Below are 24,888 nucleotides of genomic sequence, written 5' to 3' on the forward strand. Positions count from 1 at the left end.
GTTTGTGATTCCTGGAATTGAGTCCCTTTTTCCAAAGAACAAACAGTTGCTGTCAATGGTGCACCAAAGAAGACAATGCTCTTTCCTTATCGAGTTCTTTTAACCGAGTGTGCCATTGAGTGTTCTTTTGGGAATAAGAGAATGAATGGACGTAAACGAAGATGTCACAAGATACCTAACCGGACAAAAGTACCAAAGATATTACACATGGAGCAATGTTATATTTAATGATACTGATTCCTAAGGGATGAGGAGACAAGTGAGCGTAGAAGGTTACATAATTTAGAACTGCATAATTTGTGTTAATGTCCAGATATTATTAGAATGATTAAATCAAAAAGACTTAGATGGGCAGGGCATATGGCACGAATGGGAAAGGAAAGAAGAGTTTACAGGATTATTGTTGGGAAACCTGATGGTAAGACGAAGATGGAGGGATAACGTTGAGATGGTCCTAAAGAAAATGGGTAGGGATGGAAAAGAGTGTATAGATCTTGCTCAGGAGAGGGACAGATGGAAGGCCTGCAGCCATGAACCTTCGGGTTTTAGAAGGCTAGAGAGTTAAGTTAGTTAGATATAACACTGAAAATAGTCCATGGAGAACATGAATTGATAATTTTCGCTTTTAATCACTTGCGTTTGCGTAACCAAACAACTGTTGTCGCCTTGTAGTGGTTCGCATCCTATTTTAAACTGTAGGTCCAGTTTCGATTAGCCTTTCAGTGCATAAAGTGGACTTACAAACTCAAACGACTGCCATGCAGTGGCGGCGATCGGGTTCCAAATCCGGGGGGGGGGCAAGGTGCCAAATCTGGGGGGGGGGGACAGAGACAGTATATTTCCGATTGGAGATAAGGTTTAGCATAGTGCGGAGGCAAGAATGGCGAGAAGTGGGGGGACAACTGCCCCTAATCGCCACCACTGCTGCCATGGATTTTCGGAAAGAAACTGCTTACTTACTCTGTCTCGGGAATCTGTGGAGCAATCCTCGCATGACGTCAGAAATGGGGGAGAAAGCTGAGATCGGGGAACAAGTACGCTGTCTTCAATCTTATAGTTGCAGGATTCTGTCGTCTGCTACTTTTCTTAAGCTTTGAGCACAGGAAAAACTGTGGCCGAAACTTGTTTCCCGCACTTCGGGAACCTTTCTCCCACCCGTCCTCCTGTTATGGCTGGAAAGTGTGGAATCTTAGCGCAACACATTAGCCTTGTTTGTGTGTTTCTATTTCGTATTTTTTTTTTGTTTTTTGTATAATTTAGCGTCGCTTTTCTGTCACTTTTGGCTAATCCCGACGACGAAGTGGGTAATGACAGGGACGCATTTAGGGAGATCCAGGGGGAGATCCGTAATCTCCCCTCCCGAAAGACTATACTAAGTACTAAAATTAAATAATCAAAATATACTTGTTTAGAATTTGTTACATAATCGATGGTTATTTATTTTCGCGAACTTATTACAAGGCAAGGAATTGGGATCATACGGCTTTGAAGAACACTACCAAAGATTTATGCACCCTACTACTATTGTTAATATGCATAAAATATTAATCAGGAACTTTACGTTTCGTCAATTGGATGTAACTACTTTTTTTTTGTTATTCATTAAATATTCAATTCTTTATACATTTGACAGTAATTTCCTTTCCAGGACAGTAGTTTTTATACAAAATTTGGCGATGGTAACTACGGGTGAGGTTGATTTTGAATATCTATTCTTATACTGTACTTATACCTTTTCATGTAATAACTATTTAATTAATTTCCCTTTTTATTAATATTATAGTAATTTTATTAAAATTATAATCATATTATGCTAATTATATTATTATTATTATTGAGACACTTGGTCGGAACCCCTCCTTCCCCCCAGATGTATTTCTAGATACGTGCGTGATGATGATTAGATGAAATTCATAAAGAGCCAGACATGCACTGAACCCGGAAACTTAGGTTTCGATCTCGCCACTGGTTTCTATTTCAACGGTGTATGATTCACCCTTATGGTCGCTATTAACTTACACACACAGAACCCAAAACGTGTAAATTGACTCATATATTATGATTTCAATAACACGTTAACGTGAATAAACTGCAAATGATGCACCTTTTAGTGTGTCAAAATACACATAGGAATGTATTAAAGGGCATTTTTATGAGATGAAGTTCCGTGCGATGCACTAAAATGCATCAGTTTGGAAGATCGTTTCAAAGATAACAAAATTACACATTTAGCTGTGTCAATTGATGCATTAAAAGTGAAAATTTGTTATCTTCGAAATGATCTTGTCTGATCTTCCAAATTGATGCATTTTAGTGCATCACACGGAACTTCATCTCATAAAAATACCCTTTAATACATTTCTATGTGTATTTTGACGCACTAAAAGGTGCATCAGAATTGTATACTAAACTAGTAACTGAATTCGCTGCTGCTGTGGCCCTTTAACTTCCACCATCCTGTGAAGTTCTAGACCGAGCTAGTTATTTCTCTCCTTAGTTAACCTCCTTAATTGTCTCAAGACCAAAGAATCCGAGGAACAAAATCGGGACCTTTTGGCACCAAAAAACGAAATGACTAACTCGTTAACCCTAGACAGAACTCGAAATTAAAGCCCACTTACTAAACGTGCTGAAATAATGATTGTTTTCTTCATTCAAAACATAAACGTGGCTAAAAGAAGAAGAAAAAACATTTAAAAAATAGAGACAACAGGGAGTAATATTACTGTATCTTTCTAAAAAAAATATATATTATAATATAACATTCCGCTTTGCAGTCACTTAAAGCGCATCTGTCCTGCTATACCTTCCTTCAAATGCTGCGTTGCACGCACAGTGTCTCAACGTGCGTGCGATTCGCATCAGCGATTCTCCGTGCGTGTTCTCTCTTTATTTTTCTCTCATGTGTTACTTCCCCTCCCCCACCTTTCTCCGTTTTCATTCGTGATCTTATTAATTACCCCTCGCTCCTTCCCGCCGAAGTTTCTTTCAAAAGTTCGTGATGGGTCAGAGTTGAGTCTGAAGGGAATTGCACATATTTCGATGTTGGGGCTGCGTTTGCGGCGATGCATGGGTACGAATTACGGATGGACGATGTCGGAAATTTGATATCGCGAAATATCGTCACAGACGATACGATATGTTTTACGTATCATTCGTGATAACGGCGATATATCGTCTCCACGATATATATCGCCAAAATACCGTGGCGATATATCCCAAAATATCGTGACGATATATCGCCGACACGATATATATCGCCGTCACGGTATATATATCGCCAAAATATCGTGACGATATAGATACATCGTGAAAATATCGGGACGATATATCGTCTAGTTGATATCATCTGGTCGATATTTTTTTCAATATCGCGATATATCGTCGATGCCCAGTTTCGTGTAGGTGATTTGCTCCCATGGTCAAGGAGACGCGAGGATTGAATAGATAATTTCATGTTTCAGTAATCTAATCCAATAGTTTCGCAGATATTTGCCGTTGACATAAGAGACGTACGTATCTATTTGAAAACTTAACGAAATCAAATATCTAAGATAGCAAATAACGTTAAATGATAAATAAGGTTATTAACATTAGTAAACTTCTCGAAAAGTTATATTTTCCGGTTGAATATCAAGATATGAAGGGTGTCATTTCATATGTGTCGGCGTCGTTCCTTCTGTTAAAACAACAGAACATTTGACTTGAAAAAAGAGTAGTAGCTTACAACGGTTGCTCTCAACCTTTGTGAGACTACGACCCGCTAAAGTCTTTTTTTGAAGTCCATGTCCGATATCAACAATTTTACTCGCAAATGCCTTATTATTAGTCCTTCTACGTGGCCGTGCGGTCTAAGGCTCTGTGCGTTGGGCTCCGACTGCGGGACGGCATGGGTTCGAGTCCGCCTTTGTTCAGTCTGGGTTTTCAGCCTGTGTAGATAGACCGGTGGCAACCCACCATCGTGAGGAAATTGGGGAGCTGCGAGTAAGCTAGGTCTCGGGAATCTCCTATAACGGCTGAGGGTTCGACGTGCTAACCCCACGTCACCCCATTACCGGTTGAAGAACTCCACACCTCTGGTGGGAGGGATTATTATTATTATTATTTATTATAAATGCTTTATTATTTTTTTAAAACTTCATACATTGATTTAATTAGGGTAATATGTACTCTTGAAAATTAAACATTATTTAATAAATCATGGTGTAATCATAAAGATTGATAGTACGATTATGTCTAGGGTTGAGGACAAATATAAAATTAGATGTCAACCTCTGTGTAGTGAAGCTCTCGCGGCCTGGTATAAACAATGCACGGACCCAGCGGTTGAGAAATACTTCTTTAGAGAATAGTTGGACCTAATAAAAATAAAGAAAACGAAAAACTAGTGACTGATGAAAACTCAATCTATTCGTACTTCAATGATTAAATCAAGACCATGCGTTATATAAACGAGGAAGAAAGAATGCTTTACGCCGTCATGAAATTCAATAACACATTCATTACTTGTTGGGGGACATATTTCACTAGGCAAGCATAGCCACTATTGGAACATTTTCGGGTGGCTGAAGACATTGAGCGGTCGTCTTGCTGCCTCTCCACCAAAAGTTCCGGGTTTGAGTCCTGACATGGGTACGATGATCCTTTCAATCAAATCATCATTCATCCTCATTAAGCTTGGAAAAAAGTAAAATACAAGAATTGCCACTGCGTGTACACTTTCTACAACAAAGATGTGCAAATTTGTCATGTCTTTAATTTTTATCTATTGGGAGAAGTTATCCCAAACGATATTTCATTATTTCACCCCTCCCCTTAATTTTGCATCACTCTTTAAAGATTTTACCCTTCGCAGCGGAGGCTTCATTGTGGTTGGAAGTCCTTGACTGAAGCCTTCCAAGCACTTCCACCCCAAATCCTCGTCTTTCGAAGGTTCTAGGATAGATTCCGCGCGGGGCATGGATGTTTGTTAGCGTCCCTTAATCAATTTCTGTCATTCATAGTCGTGATTAGCGTGAAGAAGGAAAAAAAGCGACACAAAATATGAAAACATTAAAAAGAAACAACGGGTTAGGTTGTCAGCAAAAACTATATCACGTATAGTGAAATATCTTAATTTTTAAGAAGCCAGGCGTCAATAAATAATCGAGTGGACCAATTGTATTCTAGTCGCGTATGAAACATCGTGAGGTCTCGATGGATATAACCCTCGACATAGTCCCGATTTGTAAACGTTCTTTGCACGAGGATGCGAGTGGTGTCAAGATTAGGTCCATCAAATTCCTCCCGACAGATATCCGTGCCTGCAACTCCAATAACATCCACCGTTCCTTTGGGGTTCTGTGACTTCCAACAGCTAATGTGTTATTTGGACATCTGGGCAAGGCCATCATTGATACACCAGGCAGGTAGGCACATTCTTATAGGCATTAATAACCTTAGATTGTTTGGCAGGCTCTTCCGGCCCGAGCGCCTGAGTAGCTACCAGTCTTTCCCAATAACCATTATCCCTTCCCTGTGGGGCAGACATTGAGAGTTCTCTTTTCTAATAGTCTTATGCTTTTGCCTTTGGTTCTTCGTGCATAAATTAAGCTCTCCCCTATTAAAAAGAGAAGGGGGGTATCCTGGTTTCTTTTCAGAAGCCCCCGACTTCTTACAGGGACTCCTGGTATTATAGGAACTACGAAGCGTCTGTTGAGAGATGGAGGAAAAAAATACTAATGTCAGGTGTGTTAAGAATCATCAAAGGGGTACAAAAAAGCGCACTGTGCCGACAGTGAGTCTATCTCATCACAACTCAGCAGTAACCCTTTCACCCCTACTGCCGTGGCTCCTTTCTGGGAAGTACAGCCGTTTCAAGAGTTCCATCGTGGGGGAGCAGCAACCGCTGCGTAAGGGCTGGAAAGGTGCACGAATCCTTGCCCCACTATGTACCTGTTTTTTTTTTTTCCTTAATCGGAAGCCCGGTATTGAGTGACGGTGCAAAACGTAGTGAAAAATAACGTGGCAGGAAGAGGTGTGGGTTGTTAGAAGGGTTAGTGGCTATTCTCTTGATCGTACGGGATCCGCAAACAAATTCCGAACTCCTGGCAAACACTCAGCATATTCCACATCACATATGACGGGACCGACCTTCCCTTTCACACACACACACGGGCCACAAAAAGTATGCCCATGCAGGTTGGAGTTGTCTATGTATGACTTTGCAGACAGAATCATTAATCTCCTTCAAAGATATGTGTCTCGATTTCCCCGAAGAAAAAGGGATTTGTTAATCAAACTCTTTTCAGGGAAAAGCTACCGTGTCACGCTGCATATTAGAAACATAGACCCTGCAATCTTTGAAAGGAGAAAGTAATTTAATTTGCATCAGAGAGTGTATTAGCGCGCTCTCAGCTCATGGTATCGCAAGGGTGTTTGCACAAAACTGCTCCGAACCCATCTGCCGGTATTTTTTGTGCTTTCAGATCGGGAACCATAATTGTCTTGAAACCGACGTTGCAAACATACTAGTGATCTATTAATAACCACATATCACAGCCTGAATAGTAGCATCACCGTGTTGCTATGGATGGCAGAAACGGTTCTCTGCATGATGGAACTCGGAGTGATCATTTCAAAAGCAAGGGATGCTAGTAAGTTGGAATATCGGTCAGAAATTGATGTGCAAACACATCCGTTTTTGTAAAAGGATAAATCCAAATAAAATTAGAATGAACCTTTTTATACGACTGCTGTATTCATATCTAGAAAAGCGAAACTTACTGGACGTAGTCGTCATACACTATCTTAGAGCACACAAGACACGGAATTCGTGAAATCAAGATTGATGCACTTTGACATATTCTGCTGATTTTTTTGTGCGTCACGCCGAACATTCGCTGATAAAAGTTATTTCTCTGTGCATTTTCATGCACCAAAATGCATTTTCATGCACCAAAATGCATCATTAACGTTCTATGCATTTTGTGTGTTACTGGAATGAAAAAGTATGCATATTTGTATCCATTTCACACGTTTTGGGTTCTGTACGTACCAGAGTCAATAATTTGACAAGTTATTTATAGGCACGTAAGGAATTATTGTATCTAGAGAAACGCGCGATGATGCATATGGAAGACACTGTAACATTGGAATAGCCAAATTGCAGTGTGTTTTATGTCGGTTCCTAAGGTAGAAAAGAGATTTTTTACAACTGCATGAAAGCAATTTTAATTTTGTAAAATCGTCAGCAATTTTATTCCTATTAAACTCCATCAGAACACGAAAGTGAATGATATTGTGGGGTCTCAAAATAGGCGTATCTTTTAACCTCTGTTCTTCATCGGGAAACGGAACAATGTGTCTGTTGATATCAACGTGCCAATCTCATTAGGAAGTCTATTGGATTGATCGATTGATTTGGTGTTTTAAGTCCACTTTATGCACAGTAAGGCTAATTGGGACTGGTCCTACAGTTTAAAGTGGGATCCGAACCACTATGTGCCTACACCGGGTATCGAACACCGGAACCCTTGATTACAAGGCGACGACGCTACCACTGCACCATCGGGGAGGCTCTTATAGCCTATTGGAGGATCAGTTCATGGAGAGCTACCTCGGGTGGACAAAGACGTTGAGTCGAGATCTCTTACCGAAGGATGTAGACTAGTGTTCTGTGAATGCCTGTTAATCAATCTCGTGAGGTAGCCTATTGGATTGATTGATTTATTTGGTGTTTTAAGTTCAATTTATGCACAGTATGGCTAATCGGGACTGGACCTACAGTTTAAAGTGGAATTCAAACCACTATGTGCCTCCATCGGGTATCGAACCCGGGACCCGTTGATTACGCTACCACTGCGCCATCTGGAAGGCACAGCAGGAATTGTCGTTCATAGACGTGGGTAGGCCACTGAATGGCTTTTAAAGATACCTATGGGAGGACTACAACTTCAAAGAAAAATGAACTTTGATATTCGTACTGTTATTAGTGATCGAAACGAGGATTTATCATCATATAATAGCAACTTTAAACACTGGATTAAAAATTTGCGGTAAAACGTGTTAAACTTTAGGTTAAGACCAGGAGTTGGTACAGCGTAGTTCAAAATTAGAGATCCTGGGTTCGATTCTTCCAAAGTTTTCTTAATATTCATCATTATCTGTACACTTTTATTTTATTTTTGTAACTATATTATCCCATTCCATTTTGACAGAATGGGCCAGTCTGATTTTACTTGGGCCAATCCCCACTCTGCCCTCCACCCCTCTTGCGCCGCCTCTGGTGATCATATGCTTCAGGATTAAATATGGCTAAATGGTCTGGGGAGAGAGGCCAGATTTGAACAAAGAGGCTTATATTCTGTGACTATGTTGTTGTTGAGGTTTGTGAAGCAATGGTATACGTGTTGTATGCTTGAAAGAAATTGTTATTTTAAAAATAAATTTCAAAAGCATCAATTGAGATAATATATGTATTATCTTATGACGTTGTTTGAGTTATTCAAGGATATGCAATTTAATTTTACACTATGTAACACATCATTCAGTGTGCGAACTGTAACCACCTCGAATATACAAAAACGTCAGTGACCAGAGGACAGAAATCATTACACTAGTCACGAAGAACGTTACGGAATTGTTCCAAATTTCTGGTTTAGTCTTTGTGCACACTGAACAAAACTGTACTCCATGAACTTTCTTTCAAAGGTCAACTTCACCTGTCGCATAGCAGCCCGAATGCAATATCTCAAACCAGATTTTTGCCACATCACAACGAAGACATAACAAGTTCATTGCAGTCATTTGAGCGCAACAGAGGTCTTGTTTTGTGCTAGTAATTGGATACTACATGAAGGAGTGAGTACTCTGATCTCGAATCAGCATCCACCTTACATCTGCCTTTCCCAGTTTTTTTTCCCCTCTCCTCCTCCAGGTTTCTTCCTGAACCAGTTCTCCCTGTTTTCTTGGTGGATTCTGAAATATGCCACCGTCTTCCTCGTTAATGGATTCTGAATAAGGAATCCTTAGAAGGTACGAGTCGGCAAGGAGGTAGCTGAATTGTATAGTAAAAGCTAGGTTGCATTTTGTAAAGGGGAGAAGCATTTTTTTGTCTAATGTATGAGGGTGGAATGGGGGGCTAAGATGGAAGAAAAATTAAGAAAGAGTGGAACGGGTAATACAAGGCAAAAGGAATTTGCCGACATCAGCTGACTGTAGAGATGACTGTGAGAGGTCCTTCAAATGCCGCCGTAATTGGTGAGACGATACTTTTGATGTTGACTGGTACAGAGAGGGAGAATTTCTTTCTTTGGTTCGTTGATAAAAGTAAAGGATTTCCTCTGGTCTTGAAAAAGGGGGAGGTCAATTGATCAGGGTGTGTTCAGAGTCTTCCGTCTTTTCTCCCTTCTGTTAGGTCTTTGTCTTCTCTCCCCTCCTCCCTTTTTGATCTTTCACGCATCGGTGTCTGTATTCTTTTATCATTAGGAAGGATGGAAAGAAGAAAAAAACTGCAGAAAGATTCTCGTTTGTCGATGAATCTCCTTGCTAAAGTACATCAAGCGAGGTGTGTGGGAGGGACGGACTGCGATTTTATGAAGGCATTCGATTGTGTGAGGGAAGATTCAGACTAGTTCGAGAGTGGTAGTCGAGCAAGGACATTTTAGAATACTTGTTTCTTAAGATGTAGCGAAGCTATAGCTTGCCCAGACATTGTCAAGATAGCTTCACGCTATGTTTCACACTTAGTGAGTTCCTTTCAAAGGTCTCCCGCGCTTTCTTGACTCTTGGGGTTGTGTGGATCAATGACGGTCGAAAGATTGTATAGAGTGAGACGTAATATGTTGCTCTTTTCTCCCTATACAACTATGATTTCCAAGTGGTAACGTTCGTAAACGTAGGCTTAAGACCCCTGCTCAGACACACTTCAAAAACATTTGGTGTGAAAATGGCACCAAAATTACACCAGGAGGTCAACATCACAGGTTGGCCATGGACATGGGTGTTCCTTCTCGAGTGTCACTTTATCTTTTTCATGTAATCACCACTTCATCCTCATCGCCGCGGTTAACCAAAAGCGGCAGAGCAGCGACGCAAAATGAGGAAAATTATGCTTAATGCACAGATTTGCTAATTCTGGTGGATCTATAATTGGAATCATTCAGATATGCCCGGACTGGAATTCGAACCTAGGAACCAAGCTTGCTATTACAATTTCGCTATGGCCCATTTTTGGCTTCTTTTGATGTTCTACCTTACTAAAGATGGAACTACAATACGGAAAGCTTCTGCAAATATTCGCTTAACGAGAAAACAAACCATCAATGAAACAATTTTGGTATTTTGCAAATTTAATTAACATGACACTTATTTTTGCATTATGTGGATACAATTTCCACATGAAGCATTACTAAATCGACTTATGAAAGTTGGTAAAAGGAAAATATGTGGCAAAAGATGCACAATATCTCCGAATAGGCTCAAAGGAAAATATGTAAAAATAGGGGAAAATAATGTCAGCAGTTAGCACACTGCTCATGATTGCTAGCCCTTTGTCTTGTGTTGCGCAGATAGCTTCAGATATTATGCATATGTCAATTTCTTACTACAATGTCTAAACAACCTATATCCTCGAATTTTGAATCTGAAATATTTTACGTGGCTCCGTTTCTGTCTCATCTGATCAGGCCACGGCACTTGAGAAGAATCAATAACCTCGAGATGCCAAGGAAACCAGGGAATTTGCAAATGACTACGCTTTGAGAAAAATAATTGGTTCCTTCCCTCTTTTTTTTATTTCTTTCTTCTACCGCTCTCTTCTTCTTAAACGTTCTTTTATTGTTCATCATTTTTCTTTCTGATGCCAGAAAATTTCCAAACGAAAAGAAAACTGGTTGGTTCCTACAAAATGGCTGATGAGCCTGAGGATTGGGTGATAGAAAGGGGCTGGGAAAAGAAGACACTAGGGTAGAAGAAATGGGGATATGGATTGCGGGATGGTCCCTATAGCTGAATTTTAATTGCAGTTATGATCGGAGAAGTGAAAGAATTTAAGTGAAAATTCTAGTCGTCTTTTTTTCTCTATCTTTTTTTTTTGTCCCTGGGGAAGATGGATACGGAATTTTCTTAACTGTGTCATCGTCTCCCTCCGCACTTAAGTTGAGGATATTATTTGCATTCTTTCTTCTTCAGTGGAGAAGGTGGAGAATCTTGGATGCGGTGATTGGAAGGGAAAAAGTGCTCCTTGGGGATCATCCGCTATGCACTAAGCATTGCAGCAAGAAAAACTGACTGAAAGTTAGGCTGCCGTCGTCTTGATAAGTGACTGAGAGTTGTGTAAGAAATTAATGCATGGATGGTTGTCAGGTATGTGGTCGAATGCTTCAGTGAAGTCAAGGAGAACACGAATAGTGACTGGTTGAATTTCTTCCATTGTGTTCCTGAGAAGTAAGATAAACGTGAATATACCGTACTTTGATTCTTAGGTCTTTTTTGCCCGTCCTAATCAACCTGTTACTGCTGAACCCCCATTCCTTGGGATGTAACCACGACCATTGTAAGAACTTCCTTTGGTCCTTTATAATTTACAGGTGAAATGGTAACTTCTGCAAGATCTAATTTCCTAATTTCTTATCGTTTTCTGCTATATGGAAGATGCTGACCTCCGTGACGGAGTTGTTAGCACAGCTCCTTACGATTCCAGGGGTCCCGGGTTCGATTCTTGGCCTGAAAATGATTGTTCGCTGTGAGTGTCTCTTCATCACTCATCTTCATCGTCGCGATTAGCCGAAACTGGCAGAAAAGCTAAGTAAAATTAAATAAATAAATCAATTTTTGCCCGGAAAACCCCTTCTAATGATGATTGGTTGATTTGCTTTATTTTACTTCGCTTTTTGTGCCACGTTTGGCTAATTTGCGAAGATGGGGATGAGCGATGATATGATGAATGGACACTCACAAACATCCATGCCCAGGCCAGGATTCGAACCCGGGACCCCTGGCGTCGTAGCGCAATGTGCTAACCACTCCGCCACGGGGACCGGCCTTTCTAATTATGGCTTAATAAATTGAAAATTTTCTACACATTTCAGTAGCATATTGTTAAGGAGGGAAATTGATTGATTGATTTAGTATTTTAAGTCGACTTTATGCACAGTAAGGCTAATCGGGACTGCACCTACAGTGGGAACCGAACAACTCTGTGCCTCCACCGGGTATCGAGCCCGGGACCCCTTGATTACAAGGCGACGACGCTACTACTGTGTCATCGGGGAGGCGCTTTAAGGAGGGAAATATCACATAAATTGATCGTAAATTGGTTTCCATTAACTTTCATTGGTCGTTAAACACAAGGAAGAACTTTTCAAAGTTTCTGCAGGTCTGGTAAACGATTGATTGATTTGGCTAATTGCACTTCGCTTTTCTGCCACTTTTGGCTACTCGCGAAGATGAATATGAGTGATGAAATTGATGAAGGGACGCTCGGAAAGGACACCCAGGCCGTGATTCAAACCCGGGACTCCTGGCGTTGTAACGCGCTAGCTGTGCTAACCACTCTGCCACGTAGGTCGGCAACTAATCAACTGAGGTAGAAGCATAATTTGGCATGAAACTTACACCAACAAAAACTAAAATCACTTTTAGTGACGATGGAACTAAAAATCCTTCGTCTGTACAGTCCAGTAGTCCCTTTGACAAGCGAGGCTTTCAACTTAACAAGAACCTCTTGGAAGACTTCCGTTGAACTGGACGTCATTCAATGTTGAAAGAGTTGCATTTCATTTGCATATCGCACCTGCAGCACATTAAGCTCTGCAGCCGTGCAGCAACCTTCCTGCAACCCCCTCGATGTGAAGGGTCGTTAGTTCGATTCCCTTGACGTTTCAAAAGACCATCAAATTAATGTAGAAAAAAGACGCAAGGTTCCTCTTTGCAGTTCGCAGGTCGTTTGTGTATTCAGGCAGTTTCTTTTTTTATTTACTTTTTTTCCTCGTTCCTTCTATTGACCCCGCTGGGAACCGAAGTCCAGACCCGTGAGAAAATTTTCAGAGACGCGTCCTGCAGCTGCATAAAGGAAACAGCCCTTACCGGGTCTCGAAGCCGGGGTCTGAACGTTGCAGCTCTATAATAACCTCTCCTCCAACCTCTCCACAACGCGTCCTTTCTTAACGTCTCTCTGTACGCGTGGACTTTTAGGACTGTAGCGCTTAACCGAATGGCCAACGCTTCTTGCCTATCATCATCATAAGTTACTGTCATTTGTTTCCTAATGCTAAAAACATTTTTCAATGGTTTTGGTTGATATTGAAAGGTATTATTGGCCATTGTTAATGTTAAGACAGTATATTTCCCTTTGTAGATAAGGTTTAGCATAGTAGTGTAAATGAATAATTCGCACTTCTTTATTAATGAGTTTAGAACGTCTCTCTGTAGTTGAGCATAATTAGATGGTCAAGCAATCGAAAACTAATGTTGAATTTGAGAATGAAGAATTCGCAACACATTTTTCGGAAAGTTCTAGCCTATACTGTAAAAAGGTGACTGGAGAATGACAGTCTAAGACCGTCAACTTCCGTTGCCATCAACAACCGTAAAAAAAGAAGTCCTTGACAGTTTTTAAATATTAACGGCCATTACATAGTTGTCCTGTTTAATGTAATTTTAATGCATCAATTTCTGGTGCAGGAAACTGCAATTTATAATGATTATCTATCTTTATGCATGATAAAATATTTACATTAAAAAAACTGTTGCATCCCGTTTTTTTTAAATTAACAGGAAACTGTTAAATTTTAACTCTAGAATATTGTGTAGTTTACAGTGACTTCTAAAACTGTAATGTCAATGTAGTAGTTTTTGTTTGGCATTGTTAAGAATATTTTTTTCGTTAGTTATTTTCCTTTTGTTACATTGAACTGTCTTATTTGGCACTGCTTCGTTGAATATATTATTATTGAGTACTATATTAAAAATTTTATCTGTCGATATTATATTTTCGAGCATTAGAGCACTGAACATTAGGGCATTGTTCATTGATATTATTGTGCGTCGTTGGGAATTCTTCAACCTTTTTGCGCTGATTGTTGTTGCATTATTGGACACAGTTAAGAACGTTTGTCCGTCATTTAATATTTTTGGTTGATTTTGGAATGCATTACTGGACACATTGTTAAAGATTTTCTTTGTCGATTCTTACATATCGTCGATTACTGTAGTGATAATGGCCACTTAGGAAGTTTTGTTAGTCCGTTACTTTTTCGTTGATGATTGACGTGTATGTAAATAATTCCCACTCATAACTGAGTTCTCGGCATAATTTGCTTTTAATATTTTATGTGATGTGATTCTGATAGGTCCAAAGTTACAGAAGGCTTCGAGATGATCATTGGTGCTGTGTGAGACCTAGGGCAATTCGTAATCTAAGTGAGTTGAAGTTAGGGCCGAAAGTTTTCTAATGCTGCAACTGCACAGATTGGTTGTCGCTCTTTCTGATAGATACGAGTACTATCTAGAATACCTACCATTTGCATATTCTGCTGTACTTATGAGGATATCGTTCTAGCGGATTCGCATAAACATGGTTTCTTGAAATAGGATTATGCTGTTAAGGGTTAACGCCACTCACATATGTCATTAGCTTCCGATGGATTTTTCCCCATGCCCCATAAATCACTTAGCCCAAGTAAACGTAGAGTTCTTCCACAAACCATTTGGCTGATAACCACAGAATATTGGTTGAATTAGGTTATTTTACGTAGCTTTTCTGTCACCTTTGGCAAATCGCTACGATGAAGATGAGAAGATATGATGAAATGGAAGAGGGGACACTTGCAAAGAACAACCAGGCCTGGATTCGAACTCGGGACGCTATGCTAAGTACTCCATCACCGATGTCGGCTCTTACTGAATATGACAGTAGCTCTTCGTCAAGAAAAAAGATAAATAATAACATTCTTCAGCTGAAATCTTGCAGCAGAATGAGTGCTTCCTTGACCGTTTGTTCTGACCACATCTCGGCAGAGACAATGCAGTGGTTGCAACCAGCAATTAAAAGCTTATCAGTCGTGCTCAAAGCAGAAAAGAAAAGTGCAAGAACAAGAAACGAATTAAGATGCAGAGAAGACGCGAAAGGGCCTCCCCCACCTCCTCCACCTTCTCTTTATCTTCTTGTTACACTTAAACGCCATTATCTGCCGAATGATTGTCATCTTATTATCGGTACCATTTCTGTTTACGTAACGCATGTAAATCCGATTGGTCCTCGTTAAAGCAGGAAGAAAACAAGTGAACGGTATGAGATGCCTACACGGTATGGAAGCCCTTTCAAAGGAGAACAATGTAAAGGTTATACTATTAACAGGACGGTTTGTTGCCGAGACTGAATCGGCATCTTCAAATGAGTTTTTTTTTTTTTTAACCGTATGAGCAAAAGGAAAATATGGGAACTTTGTTGCTGATATTCTTGTCCGATGGAACAAAATATCAATTCAGAATAATTTATCTTGATTGATTAACATTGCATACGTGAATGATAAGGAATCATGAAATTGTTTCCATCTGAGATATTCGTTCATTTTTTTCCTGATATGAATGAGCAAATTTTAGGTGGAACTTTAAAGTGATTGATTTATTTAGTTTTTCTGCTACTTGTGGCTAATCGCGAAGATGAGGATGAGTGGTGAAGGATGAAATTGTTGAAGGGACATTTAGAAAGAACACCCATGCCCAGGCTGGGATTTGAACCCTGGACCTCTGGCGTTGTAAGCGCGCTGTGCTAACCATTCCGCCACAGGCGTCGGTAGCAATTTTAAAGTGGAAGTTTAACGTGAAGCACTTCAGTAAAGCGTAACCCTACTTATCGCACAAAATATTTCTCCAGTAGTGTGATGGTTAACCTTTTGCCTTGAAAACAACAGATTTGGGTTCGATTCTTGTTGGTCATATTTCCATGTTTCGGATTTCACTCAGCTTATCAATTCAGTAGCTTTAAGTCCATCTGTCCATAAAATAGACCACAGCTTTATAGTTCATGGAGACGTCATATGTTTTGCGTAGCTTACATGAACGTTATCCGTAAGGAAGTGTGTACAGTCACGCACACTTCTGTCTTGTAGCAATCCCATTAACTTTCAATAGAATCGCTACAACCCAGAAGTGTCTGTTACTGTACAATCAAGTAATAAAAGCCATAACTTTCAGGTACTGAAAACAAATGTTGTGTAGTACATAGGGACATACGTTCTTTGTAGTTGACGGCGCAGTGATAAATCAGTTTTTGAAATACTGCGCATATATTTTAGGTAAAGCTCACAGGCATGGTGTCATATAGGGATTGTAGAGGCCAAATCCTGGAAAAGATGGTCAAATATAGAACTTGCTGCTAACAAGTTATCCATACAAGTCTTGGGCAACAATTGTTGTTATCAACAATACAGCGCTTTGTGCACAAGAAAACTGTCAACATAGGAAAAATATTATTAGCGTTGTATGCATGCAGGAACATCATTGACAACAATGCAAAAGGACCTATTGGATTATTATTTGTTCCGTTAACTAGGTGGTGAGGAAAGGAGCCGCTTTTTGTTTACAACTGCCAAGAAGTTCTTCTTCCTCCATGTCGCATTGCCTTTTTTAATCTAATCTTGGATCCGTTTCCCTTTGTTTGCAGATATTCATGCACAAGTCGGCGATGCAAATGCACGCCCGGGAGGTCCATCGGAACGAGGTGAAGCCACACCAGTGCCAGCAGTGTCTGAAGTCCTTCTCGTCCAACCACCAGCTGGTGCAGCACATTCGCGTCCACACGGGCGAGAAGCCCTACAAATGCTCCTACTGCGACCGGCGCTTCAAGCAACTCAGCCACGTTCAGCAGCACACGAGGCTTCACACTGGTAAGTCACACCGAGTTTCTTTAAAAAGAACAACCGAATTGCTTCGCGATAAGTCCCGTTCTTCATCAGACGAATTTGAATTGGGGGGGAAGGTGCCGTGTTTTCATCTTCAGCCACCTACGGCAGTGGATTCGCCAGAAATTAGACGTTTGATATAATGATAAAATAATTATTATTAGAAACAGGCATGTATCTAGAAATATATTTCCGGGAAGCCGGAGGGTGGGGGGACAAATTGTCTCAGAATAATAATAACAAATGTTTAAAATAATTATATCATGATTATACAGGGTGTCTACTAGTCAAGAAAGTAAGAATTTTCGCTTTTTTTTTTAAAAAAAATATATACAGTATAGTGAATTTACATTGTTACATACTTGTACTGGAATTTGATAAAATTGAATATTTGGAAAACTAAAATTGTATTGAGTTGTGATTGAAGATTGGACCACTTAGTCTTTTAAGTATTACGTTCTTGTATGCGTGAAAAATTGTGAAAAAATTAAAGAAAGTAATGTGGCCATTCCCCATCCGGCATTAAGTATGAAGCATTAATTTTTACATGCATTAATAATTAAAGAAAGTCTAAATCTCTTGGTAAAGTACAGATTCAGTTTTCGTCTTGAATAAAAATATATATTTTCTAAATTTCCAACTATACCTAAGCAGGGGGCGATTATATAAATGTTTAGAAATAAGGAAGAAACTGTGAAGAAAAAGCAAGGAAAGGTGAAGAAAAAGTCAAGAATTTTGAATTTATTTTGGTAGACACCCTGTTATATACAATTAAATTAAAATAATATCAATTAAAATTGTAAATGAATTAATATCGTATTATTATTAAATGAATAAGTAAAAAGATGCTATAAGAATAGAGATATAACAGCACGTATTCATTATCTACGTGTAGTTAAGGTATATGGGGTCATGCGGAGGTAGAGCTCCACATATTCTTGATCTTGGCCGTATTGGGTTGATGTTCTTAGCATTACACCCGTCCGCCTTTACCCCCCAGGTACCCATTGCCAAAATTTGTATAAAAATAACTCAACTGCCCTGGCAAGGAAAATAATGTTAAATAGATAAAGAATTGAATATTTATTGAATAACAAAAAAGGATGCGAGATACAGTTGACAAAAAAGTATTAATTTTTTTATGCATATTAACTAGTAGTGTGCATATATTCCTTTAAAAAGCCTTATGTTCGGAATAAAATCCTTACCTTGCAATGAGTTCGGAGGAAAATAAATAAACAATTGATTATACAAGTGATAAAACAAGTATATTTTCATTCTGTAACTTTAGTACTTGGTAAGTTTTTTGGGGGTGGGGTACGGACCCCTTTGACGCCTACTCCTAAATACGTCCTTATTTAGAAACTATTATTTATCGACGATCTATTCGGGTTCTATTCCCGGTGGAGGCACATAGTGGTTCGGATCCCACTTTAAACTGTAGGTCCGATCCCGATTAGCCTTACTGTGCATAAAGTGGACTTTAAACAACAAATCAATTAATCGACGATCTATTCATATTATTTCTCCTTCGGGACAGTGGGATACGCAGGATTATTTTTGGGAGGGGCTGGAATTGTAAATGTGGTTAGTTCTAAGGGGGGCCGGGGCGCACACTAAAATATTTAGTATGTTTGGAGCTTTTCATTCCATTAGAATCGTACTACAAGACAGAAATAGTTATTGTTAGGAAGGATTTGCATTTACACCTCCGTTTTTTCCACTTCCTAACGGATTTTCATTTGAAAATTTTGATTTTCTCAGAATTTCTGGAGGTGCTGTAGCCCCATTAGCTCCACCTTGCATATGCCATTGCTTGGGGAAGAGACTTCTACTGAACACAGCAGATGAGTGAATAACATAACAGTGCAACTGCTTTTCTTGATATCTTCACATATCATTCCGTTATATACCGAATGCCAAAGACTGCCAAATCCGGATATTCGGATATTTATCGTCGCTTTGCTTCTACTTTTGGTTAATCGCAACGATGAGGATATGTGATGATGTTGATGATGGGACACTAACAAAAAATGTCCAGGCCGTGATTCGACCCCGGGACCCTGGCATGGTAGGGCGCTGTGATAACCACTCCGCCACGGCAAATTCAGGATATCGGATAATTTTCTAGCCACATTTCAGGTGTCCGGATATTCGAATTATATGGGTATTCGAATAACTGTTCAGTCTTTCTTGTTACTTAGCATGGAATGGTAATTGGATATTATCTATTGTCTAGTGATTTTAACTATACTTATTTTAACACTATAACTTAAGTATTAGAAGAAGCATAGTTAAATTGCAGTAGACAATGGATAATGTCCGATTAACATGGCATGCTAATATAGAATTATTTCTTGTTATTAAGTTTTATTCACCTCACGCAAGAAAAATATTAAAAGTTAGGGGAAATTTTAGTCACAAAGTAGTATATACTTTTAACCTTGCGTCTGTACAGCAGTCTCCCAGACCATGCACAATTAGTATCTTTCTGCATGCGCAATATACGATGCAGGTCATTGTTGTCTATGTGTAAATTCAGTTTGGAGTCGCATATGTTAACAGGTGGGAGTGAAGCATTCTGCAGCTTGAAATAGAGCCAGTGTGATTCAGTTAACTTTATGTCGTCGTACAGAGTAAGTACAATATTCTGTACGCTCAAATCTACATTTCTATTGTTTAATTGTTGAAATTTGTACATTATGTTCGGCATTAACATTACAGTATTCTAGTAAATTTTCTACATTTTATATTCATTTATGACCATCCAAAGACGAAATATGATGACAGGGGTCTGCCAGACCGTGGTACACAAACCATGTAACAAAACTGCTGTATATGTGTACAGACGAAGGGTTAAATATGTTTGTGAAATCTTGAAAACTAATGGATTTCTTCTCTTGGATTATTTTTTCGAACTAACTTCTATGGTTATCCCGTATGAATGCTAAGTAACTGAATTTCATGTCTGTTTTCGAGGGATAAATAATGTATAGCTAGCTATATGTTTAGTAATTGAAATGAACGATACAGATTTCCAGGACTTTGACTGGAACCCGGAACCTTAGAATGTTCTCGGTCTTCGAGGCGGCAAGGGGGGGAATAATGAGTAGGTGCAATTCATAAAAGGATCCCCGTAAACAATCATTATTAAAACTTTTCTTTTCTTTTTGCCATAACGAAACCACAACTAATATCCCTCATATAATTTAAATTCGGTTCATCTTCCCTACCGCAACACACATCTGTTTCTTAAGACCGAAATGAAGTTTGTCGGCATTTTGCAGAAAAAGCATTCCTCAAAGGTGATGTTAATAGGTATTTAATAAAAATGCATGGTGAGAGATGTTCCGTAATGGTCCTATCGTGCTAAATCATTGTGATTACCCCCCCCCCCCCACTTCTCTACTTACCCTCTTCGCGGGGGCTAATTAATGCCTGGAAAAGCTTCAGAAACCAACCAACCAATTCCGCTCCTGTAAGGGTTTCGCCCACCATAACCGCAAGCCGCTGGAGGGGAAGGGGGGCGGGGGGGGGTGCAGGTATCTTTTCCTGACACATTCGGAGCTTTTTTGTAATGAGGATGTATGGGTGGAAAAATTTAGAAGGAAAAATGAGTTTGCTCCCGAACAATTTTCCTTGTCTTCTCTCGCGTGACCCCTTTTTCGCCCCCGTGTCGTGTAATGCATAATAATGAATTCAATGCCCGGTCCTTTTTTAGTGTTAAGGAAAGAAATGAGTCCAAATTAGGAAATTGCATGTCATCGCTCCTTCTCCCCCCATTTACCTCTGCTGTATCATATTTCTGGCATGAAAGGGCAAGACGATCCGAGTTCTTACAAATCTCTCTCAATTATCTCTGCTCACTCTGCCAAAGAATCATTCTTCTTTCTCTTCATGGATATACACTGTCCAGAACATACACTGTGACAAGAAGAAACATATTTCAAATGCAATTATGGCCGCTATAAGAGACGTTAATAAAAGCTATTTTTTTCAAGTTTGATATTTAAGCAGAATCCCGAACGATAGTGTCCCAACTCAGGACATCCCAATTCATGAACTGTGACGAAAGATCCCAATTCAGGAACCAATATTTTTCACTTGGAATGCTAGAAGTGGAATGTTCCCAACTCAGGAACCGATGCCTCGGGAGGGAAGGGTAGGGACCGGTTTTTGAGAGGTTCTTATCGTTTACAAGTACGTATTTAGGGGGGTCCGCCCCCCCCGAAAGACTTACTAATGACAAAAATTACATAATGAAAATATACTTGTTTTTAATCGATGTTTATGTATTTGCCCCAAACTTATTGAAAGGCAAGGATTATATTGTAATCATACTACTTTGAATGATAGTGGCAAAGTAGATTTATGCAAGATTTATTACTACTTATAATATAGCATTCATAAAATAACACCAGGAACTACGGATCTAACAACCCATTTTTTTATATATTTAATAAATGTTAAATTCTTTATCTGACATTAATCTCCTTGCCAGAGTAGTTTGTTTTGTACAACTTTTGCTGACCTTCACTACACGTAAGCTATATAATGAATACGTGGCGTTTAATCACTATTCTTATACCACCCTTTTACCTATTAATGTAATAAAAATGTAATAATTACTTTTGCTCAAACATTATTATTAATATTTTGAGACACTGGGTTCGGACCCCTCCCCCCGGAACATATTTCTAGATACGTGCCTGCTCGTGAACAACTTTGAATAACTCTTATAACGTAGGTTAGTACTCGTTATGCAACATAAATATAATTGTCTACATGCTTAAGATATGTGCGTAAATAGGCAAGACGTTACGGGACGCCATGTCACGCTCTATCTCGGCCCAGAGCCAATATGAACGCACTGCATTTTGAGTATATGCAGATCTCTTGCTTGTAGGTTAGGTTTGGTTAGCAGTTACGCAGGTGTGCGTAATGTCAACTCTTGCAAACACCAATACATCCTCTTCCTGAGTTGGGAAGACATTTTATTGAAATATCCAACTGGTAAAGATCAGTTCCTGAGAAGGCACTGCTTTCATTGGAATTTCCATAGTTCGTGAATCGGGAATAAATCTTGGAAGTTACAGTAAAATTTATTTAAAAAATGTCGAATTTGTCGTTAATTTAGTAACTGTTTTTCGTGAGCGCATGCGCTTTCATGACGTAACTTCTCTGTACTGAACTTAGAATGAGAAGTATAGATGGCGCAGGTAACCGCTTGGAATTTAAAAACAGACATGCACTCATGCCTATTATAAATATGCCTATAACTAAAAAACTTTCTAATATAAATATATTTTTTTAAAATTGAATCATTGAAATTATATTAGTTACGGTTAACTGCGCAAAACAAAACCGATTTGTTTGAGTTAACGAAACACGTTTGGTTAAGCTTTTCGGCAATTCTAAGAAAAAAAAAAATAGGTTTTACTAATTTTGACTAAATCTGTTTGTAACTATGCAAAGTGCACAATTACTGAAATAACTTGTTATTGGTGACCAATCATTTGTTTGTTGCTTATTTAAACACGTATTTGGTTACAATAAACTGTTTTTTCTGTGTTAAACGGTCGTGGTAATTTATTTTACGGGCAGTGGAAATTAATGTTCTCAATTTCTTTAGTCAACTTTTAGGATTGTTTAATTCTCTCCATCAACAATGTACCAATTTCAGTGTGCATCAACAATCTGTGATATTTTTAAACTAACCTTCTCACATAACAGGAGCGATCATAGACCTATGCGGTTAGCATTTGTACAATCTGTCTATAGTTAATAATGTACTCTCTAAGTAGAGAAGACACAGAAAATATTTATACGCACCTCGTCTTGGTTGGCGACACGCTTCCGGTTAATTGCCACCATGTAATAAATTGGTGTCGTTAGTGTGTGACATTTGACTGGATAATTTGACCTTCGTTAGACCGCCCCCACCTCTCCGCTGCTCCTGTTAGGGCAAGAGACCTGCTCGATGTATTATAATATAGTTATTTGAAGAGGGAGCTCATTAGAGAAAAACCTTTGGAAGAAGAGACGCTGTGGGACGTCCCAGAAGTTGCGCAGAAAACTTGCGTCAAACAAAGAAATTGCCCAAATTGCTCCTCGGAGAAGCCATCCAACTAATCACTTCGATCCCGCTCGAGGAAAAAGAGGGAGAGGAGGGAAGAGGGGGGTAAAAAAAGGAGGAAATATCTAAAAACTTTGTCTCGTTTGAATATTTTACTTCATTTTCTGCTCGTTTTATAGCGGTTCGTTCATGCAAAGTCTTCATCGTGTTCCTTTGCCTTCTGTGTCCTCTTTACTTTCTTTCTTTTTTATTTCGAAGTCTCTCTCTTCTTTTTCTGGCTCTGTCTTCCCTTCTTCATTCCCCGACTGCTTTTCTTTTCGGCTGCTGAAGTTAATCGAGCGCTCCGCCTGTACATCTCATTGCATGGTCCCCGAAGCGTGCTTGCCAACTGTCTTGTGTGAGGTTTCAGGCTCGGATATCTGCATGTCCACTTTCTCGCGCTCCTTTCTAGTTCTTTTGGCACCGAGGTTTGGCGTCCAGAGAAAGAATTCTAAATAGATTACTGTCCTCTTGTGAGAGAAAAAAATGATTTCTTTATGGCTACAGCATTTGCCGACCTCCGTGGCGGAGTGGTTAGCGCGCTACGACGCCAGGGGTCCCGGTTTCGAATCCCGGCCTGGACATGAGTGTTCTTTGTAAGTGTCCCTTAATCAATTTCATCATATTATAACTAGGGCCCGGGACTTTGTTATAACATATTTTTTATTTGGCATCGGATCGTGTACTGGGGCGAGATCTTTACAAATATGATGAAAATCAGCCGAAATAGACCAACTAAATAGATAAAGCATATTTTGACATATTTTACCAATTTCGCGTCTTTACAACATATTTCTTCAATTTTCTCGTAATAAGACATACATATTTCTGTATAATTTTGTAATTGTCTTGCATATACTCTGTAGTGTTGTCCACGGGACGAGACGGGACAGGCTTTTAAAAATTCGAGACGAGACGAGATTGACCATGTGTCATGAGACAAACGAATATTTTCGAGCATTTCCACGAGACTCCACGAGACGAGACAGGCCAAACTCTCGTCTCGTGGGCAACACTAATACTCCGTTATTTTATAATATTTTTTCATATATTTATCGATGCTAGGATAAGGAAATTACGAGCGAAGGATTTAAAAGCAGATGCAGTATTTTCTTACCAACTAAAAATAGAACAATAATACCCCATTTTTAATCCCGCCGACAATTAATAGCCATGCAAACATTATTGAGGAAAAATGTTATCTCATTGTTGTGCAGGATTCTGGCTTCATTTACTACTCCACCCCACCCTAGTCGATCTTCCTGGAAGATACTGAATCCCGTATTATGAGAAATTCGAAAGTACTGTTGTGCATATTTTTGGATTTACTGGGAATATTTCTACCTTTTTCTAACATATTTTTCAATTTTTATGACATAATTACATACATATTTTACAGTTTTATAGGATATAAAGTTCGGGCCCTAATTATAATTCATCCTCATCTTCGCTATTAGCCAAAAGTAGCAGAAAAGCGAAGTAAAATAAACCACATCAAAATCAATCATAACTTATTCTCATCGTCACGGTTAGCCAATATTAGCAGAAAAGCTAAGTGAAATGACCAAATCATTCAAACTACGATGTAGAACTTCTCTTGCGTGATTACTCAGAAGTCATCTGATACATCTATACAACTTCGTCTTCATCTGCTAGGCGACTTTCATCTTACAATCTATCATTACATTACACCACATCAAAGCTTAGATTTTCTGGACTGTAGTGTGTGACACTCATGAAGATTTGAACCAGTATGCAAGAAAATATTTTTTCAATTTTTTTCTTAACATGAAAATTGAACAGGGCACGAGGATTCATAAAAAATGAACCAGTGTGCAAGATAACAGTTTATTTCAATTTTTACTTACATGAAAATTAAACAAGGCA

The 24,888-nt window shown here is 39.2% G+C and overlaps 1 protein-coding gene across 11 annotated transcripts in view; it reads left to right on the forward strand.

Moving 5' to 3' along the window:
* Positions 1 to 24,888, forward strand: part of dati (zinc finger protein datilografo) — a 688,312-nt gene that overhangs the window by 433,247 nt on the left and 230,177 nt on the right. For all 11 annotated transcript variants that reach the window (XM_083135422.1, XM_083135415.1, XM_083135413.1 and 8 more), the window contains one exon: positions 16,649 to 16,871. In XM_083135422.1, coding sequence (XP_082991548.1) covers positions 16,649 to 16,871 — 223 coding nt within the window. The remainder of the gene's footprint in view (positions 1 to 16,648; positions 16,872 to 24,888) is intronic.

This window comes from Lepisma saccharinum, chromosome 14, assembly GCF_977018435.1.
Source record: "Lepisma saccharinum chromosome 14, izLepSacc3.1, whole genome shotgun sequence".
NCBI classification, from domain to species: domain Eukaryota; kingdom Metazoa; phylum Arthropoda; class Insecta; order Zygentoma; family Lepismatidae; genus Lepisma; species Lepisma saccharinum.